Here is a 13,319-nt window from a genome sequence, read left to right on the forward strand (position 1 = left end):
AAATTTATAGAAAATTATTCAGCATTAAAAAGGAAGGAGGGACTTCCCTGTTGTCACAGTGGTTAAGAATCCACCTGCCAATGCAGGGGACGGGGTTCGAGCCCTGGTCCAGGAAGATCCCACATGCCACACAGCAACTAAGCCCGTGAGCCATAACTACTGAGCCTGTGCTCTAGAGCCTGCGAGCCACAACTACCAAGCCCGTGTGCCACAACTACTGAAGCCCGCGTGCCTGGAGCCTGTGCTCCGCAACGAAGAGTAGCCCCCACTCACCGCAACCAGAGAAAGCCCATACACAGCAACGAAGAACCAATGCAGCAGGGAGGGAGATACAAGAGGGAAGAGATACGGGGACATATGTATATGTATAACTGATTCATTTTGTTATAAAGCAGAAACTAACACACCATTGTAAAGCAATTATACTCCAATAAAGATGTTAAAAAAAAAGAACCAATGTAGCCAAAAATAAATAAATTTATAAAAAATAAAAAGGAAGGAAATGTTGACTCATGCCACAGTATCAATGACTCTTGAAATAAGTGAAATAAGCCAATCACAAAAGGACAAATATGTGTCTGCTCTTATACGAAGTCCCTAGAGTTATCAAATTCTTCAAGACAGAAAGTAGAATGGTGGTTGCCAAAAGATGGCGAGAGGGGAATGTGAAGTTAGTGTTTAATGGATACAGATTTCAGCTGGGGGAAGACGAAAAAGTTCTGGAAATGGATGGTGGTGATGCTAGTACAATAATGTGAACGTATTTAATGCCACAGAGCTGTACACTTAAAAATGGTTAAAATGGTAAATTCTATGTTACATATATTTTACCTCAGTAAAGAGAAAGGAAAATATAATTGTGCTTTTGCTTAGTTTCTTCTGGCAGCTAAAGAAAACCTCCTGGTGTATCTATGCCAAGTCCCTCTTTCCATAAGAACAAAATCAGCCCTTTTCAGAGAAACTGACAATACAGGCTACCTGAGCATCAGAAAGCTCCTATAACTTGAGATTCCATACTTGTTTATGTACATTATGTAGGATTAGAAGCCTAGAGATCAAACCTTTAAAATTTAATGTACGTTAAAACAATAATAAGCAACCTTCTTTGCCCAAGAGTCAATTCAGAAAAAAATTTTAATAATGATACAAAATATGTTTTTCAATAAACATATGTACCTTCAGGGGAAGGCTATGTTCTTACAAACCACTTTAGTTAGCCTTTAAAGTATTAATATCTAGGCCCATTTTAAATACAGTTTTTAAAATGTTATCCTTTATATGTAAATAGTGTTTTAAGTTTTATAGTCTATTCACATACATTAATTCATTTAATCCCCGACCCAAAATATTATTGCCACTTTATAGAAAGGGAAACTGAGGCTGAGTGACATGAAATAATCCACAGAATGTCACAATGTCCATCAGATGATTAACTGCAAAGCTGAGACTAGAATTATTTCATTCATTCAATAAATTATTTACTAAGGGCCCATTATGGCCAAGCACTATGGCAGGTGCAGGGGGATACAAAAATGAATTAGACACAGCCCCACTCCTCAGAGGCCCCCAAACTGGACCCCTGACTCCAACAGCTGGAGTATGTTCTCTCTGCTTGAGCAGGGTGAGTCAATAGCCCAGGGCCAGTCCCACTGTCACCGGCAGCACAGAAGGGGAGGTCCCCCCACCAAACTCTGTCATCTACCCTATCTGGAAGTAACTAACTCTGGGTAAGAGATATATCAGGAAAGAGTCTCTCGCAAAAGAAAAACAAAACAAAAGTCCCTCTTTGTATGACAGGCAGGCAGGCAGCAGAGCACAGTGGCCAAAATAATGAACCCTTGAGTCAGTTTGCCCGGATTTGTTCCCCAGCCCTGCTTGTGCCTGGCTGTGCTTCAGTTTCTAATCTATAAAATGAGGATAACTACATTCCCTATCTTATAAGGTTGTTGTGAGGATTAAACTAATTAATATTTGGAAAGTGCTCAGAATAGTACCTGGTCGCAGTGATTGTTATACAAGTATTTGTTAATTAAAATATGAGATAAAAGGCAGCTACAAATTGCTGATCACTGCTGTGAGCTTAAAACTTAATGCAGAAAAAAAATCAAAGTTGATTTTGAGTCAATTCAGCATTACAACATGAGTCAAAGGAAAACAATTCCTCAATACAGGACTCTCTATATAAATATGAATATATTAATATTCTTATGTATGTTCAAATATATAGAGAATGAGTAAAATAAAAAGGTCTTAAATGAAGTTTTTCATAAAAAAGGGACATTAAATTATAGCAGCACACTGTGAAAATAGCATTAGAGGAAAAAAACTGAATTCAAGATAGGGTAAGACTAAAAAGAGTCAAATAGCACTGGATCTACAACATTTTGTCTTTGAAGAAGTGATAAGACTGGAAAAAATATAAACGATCTAGGCAAAGAAAACAGATGCTTCAGGACTTCCTTGGTGGTCCAGTGGTAAAGAATCTGCCTTCCATACTGGGGGGCAATTAAGCCTGCATGCCACAACTAGAGAGAGAAAACCTGTACGCCACAACTAGAGAGAAGCCCGTGCGCCAAAATGAAGAGCCCACACCGCAATGAAGACCCCGCGTGCCACAACTAAGACCCTACGCAGCCCCCAAAAATTAAATAAATAAATAAAAAAGAAAACAGATGCTTCAAGACAGGAATGACAAATGTAAGAAATAATTCAGGTGAGTCAATTTAGGAGTCAGTCTGATAGCAGATTTTTAGTCTCAATGTTTCGCTTTACTAGAGAAATTAATAATTTATGAAATATTACAAAATTCAAAATTTACTGGTTATACCATTTGAAGACCAGATCCAAGTTTATTTTCAATATAACTAAGGGTTTTTTTTTTTGTTTTTGGGGGGGGGTTTTTTGCGGCACGCGGGCCTCTCACCGCTGTGGCCTCTCCCCGCTGTGGCCTCTCCCGCCGCAGAGCACAGGCCCCGGACGCGCAGGCCCAGCGGCCATGGCTCACGGGCCCAGCCGCTCCGCGGCATGTGGGATCCTCCCGGACCGGGGCACGAACCTGCGTCCCCTGCATCGGCAGGCAGACTCCTAACCACTGTGCCACCAGGGAAGCCCTATAACTAAGTTTTAAATGAAGTTGAGTATTGTTTTTTACTAAAATTTGATCCAAACCTCAAGTCATATAGTTCACTTTGAAAGGATACAAGTATGACCATTATTCCAAAATTAGTTACTTTATTTGGATTTGGAGAGCTGGATTTGGGAGTGATTATCATCCTGCCTCTGAGAATAGTATTTTACTTAACTCTGGGAAAGTCATTTGTAAAACCCTTCATAAACAGGTACTCACTAAATATTGGTTAAATTGCTCACTACTTTTTGCTTCCTTCACCTAAAATTTGGAGGAATTAAGTACTTGCACAGTATTTCTTTAGCACTTTCTTTTCCATAGCAGGTCTTATGTATTTAACAATACAACTTTTTATTTTTTTATTTATATAGTACTTCAGAATGTTCAAAGCAATTCTGCCTACATTGTATCATAGAACTCCTCTATATATTTGAAGTCATCATGAAATCATGAGATTTCTTTTTCTCGTAACCTCAGAACCTTCATAGTCATTTCAATTATCCATACCAAAGAAGACAAAACAAAAAATTCACATAACCCCAGATTCTATTTCATATTCACTCTACATTATCAAAACATCAGCAGCATTTACTTGTTCTTTTAATGTGTCTCTTCCCTAGTCCTTACCTTGGACTCTTGGAGACGATTTCCAGTGTAATTATCAAATTAATAAATTTATTTACAAATTTAAATCCAAGCTAACATAAAATATTTTAAAATAACATATATCCTTAAATCACAATAATTTAACAAACAGTATTTCCATAATGAGGAATAATATTAACAATCTGTAGTGTTTTCTAGTAAATACTATATAACTGGTTCTCATAAAATTTAGAACTAGGAGTTTCCAAGAGGATTGTTTGGAACTTGGAATACATTTTCCCGTAGAAACATCATCATATAGGCTAGTCTGGCTCCTAAGCCAGATTATAACCATCTATACCTTAACAGAAGGACCAACAGTAATATAGAACCTAACCACTATGTCTAATACGTCCATAGGAAAATTTCTCCAAAATTCCAAATTAGAAGGCCAAGAACATTTCTACATCTCTCTGTTGCAGTCCTTCTAAATTTCAACTCCCCAGAAGCTTTTTGAGTCTTTAGTCTTTAGTAGTGTGAGGAGGGGGGTTTGGAGGGAGGTTCGGAAAAGAAAGAGAAACATTTATTGGTAAAAGGAGGGGAAGTAGGGGTATTGTCCAGTTGACAGGCTATAGAACATAAAGCAAGTGTAAGAAAGGCACAGACTGGCTCTCTGTGTGTATGTATGTGTATGTGTGTATATATATATATATATATATATATATATATATATATATTCTATGCATATATGGAAGGCAGCCAAAATTATAATTTAGATGGAAATGCCTAATTTGTTTATTAAAATATTGGATTAAACTCCTCAATAAAAATCTGATACTATTTGTTGCTATACATAAGATATACAACTTATAACATGAAATTAGTCATCTTCTGTTTTTAAAGATCACCCAGATATTTTTGTTCTTCAAAGAAGTAGCTAAAAATCTGGGAAAAAGAACTAGGCCTCAACTTTTTTTTATATAATAAGGTAAAAAAAAATTTTTAAATCTCTAATAGGTAAATGATTAGAAGTGCTATATCATCTTACTCCATATAATTCCTTCCCCTTTTCCTTCTCAACTCCATCCTCCAAAACAGTAGCAGCTCCAAAAATCTATACAACCCAATCTAATTTAAACTCTGGTTTTATTATTTTAATATTATTAAACTTAAGTGCTTTGAGAAAAAAAAGCAATCCCTTTTACTGGCCATATTTAGGTAAACCGCAATGAGCCAATAATAAAACAATATGTTGGATGCTACCAGCTAGAAAATAGTGAGAATTATTACAAATGGAACAGTTCCCAAATTTACAACTTTTAAAAGGCAACAAATTATTTACCCCCTTATCTAATTCACATGCCTTCCACTTATTTTAGCTTTTGATTTCGTCCTGCCTGGGAAAAATGGTCTAACAAAATACCTCTAGAAATTGCTTCCAGATGTACTTAATTAATATGCCTAGAACCTTAATTCATAGGGCAAAGGATTGCCCCCTTTCTTCTCTTCCCAGTCGTTTCTGAAAGCCTTGACCCTTGACTTGTTTCTATTGCCCCATTTCATCACTCTGGGTAAACACTACATGAAAACACACATCACCTCTATGGTGCTTCTGCAAAACCATGAAATTGTTCTGAATTAAATGGTAATGCTATCATTTTGCAAAAATGTACCCCCCCCCAAAAAAAAGACACTCCCTAGCCCCAAGAAGCTAAATAGAGGGTCACTATCTTAAGGATTCCCAATGAGTGGCTTGAGATCTACTAGCAGGCCTTCCATGCCCTTGGCTGGGCTCTGGGTCAGTTGTCATTGTCAGGCTCTTCTCTCTGCTACTCCCAGTTCTTCACTGGCTGGGATTAACACTGCAGGGACTGCACTGCCAAACCACACCATCACATTTTTACTACAAGAATATAATTGAGTCTTAAGAGATGGTGAGTTGCTCTTTTATTAAACTTCGTTACTGAGATACTAACATGATTTCGTTATGAGGTAGTCTCACCTACATAACTAAAAAATAAACAATGTAATATGTATATAAGCAGGTTTTCTAAAAAAAAAAAAGAAACCCACAAAAAACAAAAAACTACTACACCAAGAGCAGGAGTTATACCAAGGTCTGATGTACTAAGTCTTAATTTTATTACTAGGACATATTTTGAGGATACAACAGTTTCATTAAAACCTATACCTTTACGCACGAACAGAATTTTCACAACTTTTAAGCATCAATGAAATTTTACATTATTGCTAAATAATGTGTACTCATGAGAAATCTTTGGCATTTCTTAAGTGCATATTCCTATTTTTGTTTAGGCATACAGAAACACATTAAAAAAATATAAATTCTCATTAAAAGTACCTTAAGAGAAGCCACTGAACTTGAATTTCTCATACCTGTTGGATAGTAGGCTTGGGAGTACTGCGCTGACGGTGTGTAGTTACTATATTTCTGGGAGGAGCTGATCATTGTTTGAGGACCTTGTTGAACATGTACGGATGTGGCACTGGGCTGCAGGGTATATGTAACCTCAGTTGGAAACCTCTGTAGTACAGGAAATGGAACCCCTTTATCTGAAAAAGTGAGAGACGTTTCCACTTGTCCTGGGTGCATTCCAAGAGAGTTCTGCCATGTTCTAGGAGGAATCGGGGTCCGATCTAAACCTTTCAGAGGGAAAGGACCGTGGTTGTGGGATGGAGCTGATACGTAGGAGTAAGGAGACAAACTATCTCGCCGGAACGACCGGTGGAATTGTCCTACAGCCACTGGTCCTGCATAAAAGAGGAGGAGCACATTTACTAATCTTACATTACACCACCAGACGCAGTAAACCAAAAGTCACAAAATATGCGCTTCTCTTCACTTGTGGCTATGTTGAGTTCTCAGCCACTTTTTTTTTTTTTTTTTTTTTTTTTTTTTTTTTTTTTTTTGCGTTATGTGGGCCTCTCACTGTCGTGGCCTCTCTCGTTGCGGAGCACAGGCTCCGGATATGCTGGCTCAGCGGCCATGGCTTATGGGCCTAGCCGCTCTGCGGCATGTGGGATCTTCCTGGACCAGGGCACGAACCCGTGTCCCCTGCATCGTCAGGTGGACTCTCAACCACTGCGCCACCAGGGAAGCCCTCAGCCACTTTTAACACAACAGAAATTTATTGGTAAAAACAAGTTGTTCAGAATCCAGAATATGAGATTACACATATAATGCTGAAAAAATAATCAAATAACTTTTGTCTGGTTCTCTATATGACTGTCATAAGAGACAAAGTAGCCAAACTCTAACATTAAATCAAATGTTAAATGTCATCTTACCTTTCACCTCAACTGACTGACCCAGATTTTTCCAACCTGTAAACTACTTCCTAGAAGTTTTAGAAATTCCAGTCTTTCAAATCATTTAGGAACCTTAATAATAGGCACAAAAATAAGCCCTCAACCATATACGTAAAAGATATAAGTGTGGAAGAAATATAAATTATAACACACACCAAAAAGTAATTTAATGTTCTTTGCTCCCTTTCAATTTTTTCAAATTTTAATAAAAATCTTTGCAGAAAAGTCAAGCTTGAAAACTCTGGCTTGTTCATTCCTTAACTCAATCAATAATTTTCCATGGTCTTTTTTTCTTCAGAGTATCTCTAGTCGAGTCCCTTCCTAGATATCAATGGCTCTCAAACACTGATCTACATTTGAATCACCTGGAGAGTTTGTTAAAAATCCACACACTCAGGCCAAGAGATTCCAGTATTTGCTTTTTCTTACCCAGCAAATTAGAAAGGAATTAAAAAGTGGAGATGAGGAAGAGAGGAAAAGGCAAATACTATGTAATGCGGAAAAGGAAAATATAAATGTTGCAAGCTGAACTTATTTTAAAGACTGTGGTTCTTGAACATATAGCTAGCCTAATTTACTCTTAGGAAGGGCTTTACGCACTAAATTATTTAGTTCACAAGGTTTTTTCAATTTGTTTTATTAAACTAATCCATAAAACAGAAGGAAATCTAATTTATGTGCTACTCATCTGCTAAAGATGGCACTCAGGTACCTACTTTTCCAAATATTTAAACTGTAAAACCATTCTACATGTTACACTTCCTTTGTTCTAGTATTTCTATAGTGTTTAATTTCCTCTAAAGAATAAAGCATTAGGGAGCGCTCTTAACCACTTCTGGTTTGCCGCTGCCTCATTCAAATTGATTTTGGCTCAAATAAACTCTTAAAATAAAATTTAAAAAGAATAAAGCATTAATGCCAAAAATAAACAAATATATGCATACATATATGTAAACAATTCTGGAACCTGGAAATCAAGAGCTCTAAATCTAATGTGGAAAAAAACTCAGAAGCTCAGAAGATTAAATGATACACCTCTTAAAAACTACTTTTCCTTTTTTCCTTTAAAATACAAAAATAGTTTTTATGCTACTTGACTAGCAATTCCACATGTATACACACTTTGAACTACCACTGAGAATTCTTTGTTTTAAGACCTAAAGAAACATTTTTTTGCTCTTCACAAACAGGTGTTTCTGAGGTCCCAAACTACCCACCACTTGATTTTTTCTTGGATGCTAAAACTTCATGTTGCTACAGTGTGCCCTTCTTTACTCTCTTTAGGGTTAAGTTGTTGATGAATTTTCAGACTGTCAATAACTTAAGCCCATAATTATCGAATGCTCTACCTCGATTTCTCAAATTCTGGTTTAGATCTGAATTAAAATATAATTCTGGTTTAGATCTGAATTAAAATATAATTCTACTTCTACTACGATAAATTCTGAGTGATGGCCAAATATTTATATTCTTTAGATGCTGCTAACATAAGGACACGGTTAGGATTAGGAGGACATTCCTTTCAATTTGTTTTTTAAAAATAAAGAACTAAAACATGCTCAGCTCTTATTTATTCTTCTGTTAAGGGTTCTATTCTGACCAACTTTATAGAACATCACCTACATGTCTTCAGAACATCTAAGAAATATTTGGTAAAGATTAAATCCAGAATCCTGGAACTGTAAGGCAGGCTGAATTTCTGTTCTTAAATTTTCTATTGCATCTATAAAAGTGAATCTGAGCTAATCAATCCCCAGGAAAGAATTTGCCTCCTTCCCAAAACTTGCCTCTTGAGAGCTTGTTATCCCCAGGCAAAAACAGATTATCTAGTGCTCAGACTTGCTGCTTAGTTCAGAAAACTTTAACAAGTAGTGTAAAATAAACTGCCACTAAAAACAAAATAACAACAGTGGGCAAACAAAACAGGGAAAAACATGTGATCCTCACATTTCTTATCAAGTACATTCTCAAAAGGTGAACAGGACAGCTGGCTCAGTGGATCTAGGTAAGACAGCTAGGTCCGAAAACAGAGGACTCTACTGTAAAAGAGAAGTATTTAAACCAGAAGCTGCAGTGGAACACAGAAAACAGAAAGGAGACTGGGAAGGAGCAGTGTAGTCAGGCATATAACCAAGGCAAGAATCAAGCAGAATAAAAATTAGGTGAGGCAAAATAGAAGAGCCAAGGACTTAGAACATGGAATTAAAGCAAAACAAAGGCGGGCCGGTATTCTTGAACTTAACATTACATTCCACCCAAACCAGTAACACAGTTCCCTAGTGAACCAAGCCTGTGGTGCAGACAACCCACACCTGACACAGCTCCTGCACACACCAACAGGGAGAATGGTAAAAAACAGGAAAGGCATGAAAACTACAGTAATTCAGGTGTATATGGATTGATGTATTATCTACACTGAAAAAGTATGAATTAAATTTATGTTTGTCAACAAATAATCTTTAAAATGCTGACCAACTGAACTGTAAGTGAAGAAAATCAGATCCTATGTAGTCCCTGTATTTCTTCAACTAAAATGAACTCTATCCTTAGAATACAACTGGGTTTAAGATGGGGGAGAGAAAAAGAAAATCAGAGAGGAGTTGGCTTGTATGTATGTATGTTTCTTTCTTTCTTCCTTTGAAGTGGTTATCCTATTTTTCCCACGGACACATTTTCAGTCTTTTCTCCTTATGCCCACCAGACACACAATCTGAAAAACAAATATCCATGTCAGAGATTCTACCAAATGAATGCCAAGGGATTGTCTCCACTGCCTTTTCCCATTCAATTCCCCACCAAACTCAATGACCATTATATGGAAGTAAGCGGCTTAATATTCCTTTAGAACATTCCTATGCCACTGCTGTTTTTCCAACTGGTTACTAGAACTCTAACCTAATCTCTTATCTACTAAACTCCACAGATACACAACCTAATCCCTTATCTTCTAAATTCCAAATGAACATTGCTTCATTCATAACCCTGGGCCTAGGTTAAACTGAACATAGTGTTACTTTTATTCGTATATCTACAGTTTTTCCATAACTGAGAAGTAACCCAGACACTTCTGTGGTGTGCTCCAAGGACAAAGAACAAGATAAACTCAAAGGGTCAATACTGCCACAACAAAGAGTTACAGGACTCCTATCACTCTGTCACAATGTGACCACTGCGATGTCCCAGAGCCCTCCCAAGCAGCATGCCCTGTCCCTTTCCCATCCCATTTAAGGAAAGACATTAGCCCCATTTTTCTCTCGCTCAGCACACTGAAAGCATAGGTACTCTGCCCAGTCAGCAGATGACTTGCAGGTTCCCTGGCTATAAAAACAGACAAGCAACCCATGCTCATCGTCGACTTTCCCTGGCTACCAGGAAGTCGGCCCACTGTTCTTGCAGCGACCCTTCTCTTTAATAAACTCTACCTTCCTTAACATTCTGCCTTGTGTCTGCAAATTCTTTTCCAACCCGCGCTCGGACCACAACAACTCTTATGTTAAATCCATGTTAACATGATGAAAATGTCTCTATTACTCTTTTAGTTGAAGGTAAAGAATGAATTCTCGTTATTATATTCTGTTGCTTTCTTGGTATGCTGCTTCATATCACGGACTCTTTAAACAACGAAAGGGAATACTGCCACCCTCACCTTCCTGGAAGAGGGGGAAGGGCATCAGAAACCAAGTTTATAAAATAAATTTCTATCAGAGAGTTTCTGAACTTTGAGTAAATACAAACTTATACATAGAAAATTTTTTCAAAACTGAAAGACTGAAGGCAACAGTGAAAAATTCAAAGGCTGCAAATGTGAGCTTTCTAAAATCCTGTTTAACTAGAACTTGACAGCTGTAAAGAAAACCATTTGTGCCTTACATTTGTCTAACCATAACACCTAAATAAGCATCAGGTCTAATCAGCTATAATGAAAGAACTGTTTAGCCAATTCATTCTACACAGGAACAGTATCTGGTAAACAACAAAATATATTATTATATTTTTGCTTTTAAGATATATAAACGCCTATTGTTCTACACCGTACTCCAGAACCTACAATATGATTGTTGTCAGAACACGTCTCCCAAGATTTCTTAGATGTGTCATTGGGTGGAAGATGGCATGTATCTTCAAGAACAAACTTCCACTCGAGGCACCTTGTTCACTTTCCCTTGGTTGGCATAAATGTTCTAAGTTCTCCTGGCTGTGACTGTTCCCTCCCACCTTGACCTCTACCATATCCTCACCCTGTATAGGAACTCTGTTCTGCTTCCCATCAGAACAGAGGAGCCCCTTCCGTGTTTCTTCCAGAACCAGGGCTCCAACAAAGGCCTACTTATTTGAGGTGTTCGCCTTGGAGAGACGGCGTCTCGAGAAGGTAAACGGCTATACAGGTTTGGAGCCCAAAGGGAGGACTAGAAAGCAAGCCTAACGCAGAGGTTCCTGTGGTCGCTAGTGGACACAGAAGGGCCTCAATGTTCACGGAGGACTCAGCGCAGAGGCGGTGCCGGCGGGGAGGGGCGCCGGCACGGGTGAGGGCGGTGCAGGTGCCGCGGCCAATTCCGGGCAAGCACCGCGGGAAGCGGCTCCCGGGGGCATTCCCGACACAGCAAAGGAGAGGATGCGGAAATGCCCTCGGAAGTGGCGGTTGCCCCCTGACGGCAGTGCGCCCGGCGCGGGGCGAGACTCACCGTGCGACTCGGGCTGGGACCCCGCGGGTGGCGGCGGCGGCTCCTGATGTGGCAGCGGGGAGGTGGCGGCCAAGGCCGAGGCTGAGGCCGAGGCTGAGGCGGAGGCTGAGGCCGAGGCCGAGGCCGAGGCCGACGTGATGAGGAGCCTCTGGAAGCGGTTGGGCGGCCGGCAGGGCACCTCCAGGCCGGCCGCCAGTTTGGCCTTGTTGGCGCTGGTGAGCCTCTTGAGGTGCACGAGCAGGTGCGGCTGGTCGCGGCGGAAGTGTGGACTGTGGAAGTGGTGGAGGGGCCCGTCGCCCGCCGGCCCGCCGCCCCCAGGCACCGGCTCGGGCCCCGCCGCGCCCGGCCCGCCCAGCACCACCTTGCGGAAGCCGTAGAGGTTGAGCTGGCGGATGAAGCTGGTGAAGTTGGTGGTTTTGAAGAGCTCGGGCTCGGCTCTGGCGCCCCGGACGCCGCCGCTGCAGCCGCCGGCCCCCGCCACGGGCGGGCTGAGCAGCTCGGCCTCGAAGAGCGGCTGGTCGATGAGCAGCCCCTCGCCGCGGCCGTCCCAGCGGATCGAGCGGTACCGGGGGCTGTTCACCAGCCGCCACAGTTTGGCGGGGAAGTTGTTGGGGTTGATGGGGGTGGAGAGCAGCGCCTCCTCCATCGCCCCGCCCGGGCCCTGGGCCTCGCCCCACCGAGCTTGGCTCTCACACCCCGTTCTCGATCCCCCCCAACCCGGGCCTTCGCTTCTCCCTGCCCCCTCCTGCCAGCGCCAGGCCGCCGCCGCCAACCCGGGGACCGTTGGTGCGCGAGCCCCCGCGGCGCCCGCTGGCACAGCCAATGGGGCCTCGAGTTCCCGCTGCGCGGCCGGATGCACCGCGATCGATCCACCCCCTGAGCCCCAGCCGCCTGGCCACGTGCAGTGGCGGGGAAGTCGCGCTTTCTCGGCGTCCTAAACCCGCCGGAAGGGCTGGGAACCGCCGCCTGCCAGGTAGTGTTACGTCCTGCAAAGAGATCGGCCCGGTTAACCCCCGTGGAATGCTGAGACCCATATTTCCCTGCGGCCGGCGGAGCTGTGGGACTTTAGAATTAAGCAAGTGAGCAGTGGGGCAGTACAAAATCGGACGTTTCTCGACAGAAAAGGGCACAACTCTATAACCTTAGTCCTAACAGTTGAATTGCTTGTCTCTCCAAATAAAAATGGTGATGGTGGTAAGGTATCCTGAATACACAAATTCACCTTTTAGAGAGTAGCATTTTACATGTTATGAAATATACTCTTTTCAGCCAATATTTTTCCCAAGACCGTTTACCCAAAGTGGAACGAAAACGGAAGGAGCCTGTGAGGAGGGAAGCAGGAAGCAGGGAGACAGGTACAATCCCGTGTGCCTGATCAACCAGCTGGTGAAATTTTAGATATTAAAGAGAAATAAACCTCACATGAGATGGGCTAGAACCCTGTAGGATCCATAAGCATAACTCCCCTATCTGATCAATAACTAAGCTTGTGCTGATAAAAAGAGAGGGCCATTTAAAAAATAGAAATGGTTGGGAGGAAGGGGTATAATGTTTCAGTCCTTTCTCATGGTCAAAGAAAAAATGAGTATTAAGTT

General features: G+C 41.1%; 1 protein-coding gene across 2 annotated transcripts in view; it reads right to left on the bottom strand.

Moving 5' to 3' along the window:
• HSF5 (heat shock transcription factor 5) overlaps window positions 1-12,689 on the bottom strand; it is a 52,219-nt gene extending 39,530 nt beyond the window's left edge. The window contains exons 1-2 of one of the 2 annotated variants that reach the window (XM_073797844.1): window positions 11,725-12,689; window positions 6,110-6,484 (exon numbers count right to left, since the gene is read on the bottom strand). In XM_073797844.1, coding sequence (XP_073653945.1) covers window positions 6,110-6,484; window positions 11,725-12,370 — 1,021 coding nt within the window. In that variant the 5' untranslated portion in view covers window positions 12,371-12,689. The remainder of the gene's footprint in view (window positions 1-6,109; window positions 6,485-11,724) is intronic. The other variant, XM_019945526.3, reaches the window with a different exon arrangement.
• Between the last annotated feature and the right edge of the window lie 630 nt (window positions 12,690-13,319).

Source organism: Tursiops truncatus, chromosome 20, assembly GCF_011762595.2.
Source record: "Tursiops truncatus isolate mTurTru1 chromosome 20, mTurTru1.mat.Y, whole genome shotgun sequence".
Classification (NCBI taxonomy): domain Eukaryota; kingdom Metazoa; phylum Chordata; class Mammalia; order Artiodactyla; family Delphinidae; genus Tursiops; species Tursiops truncatus.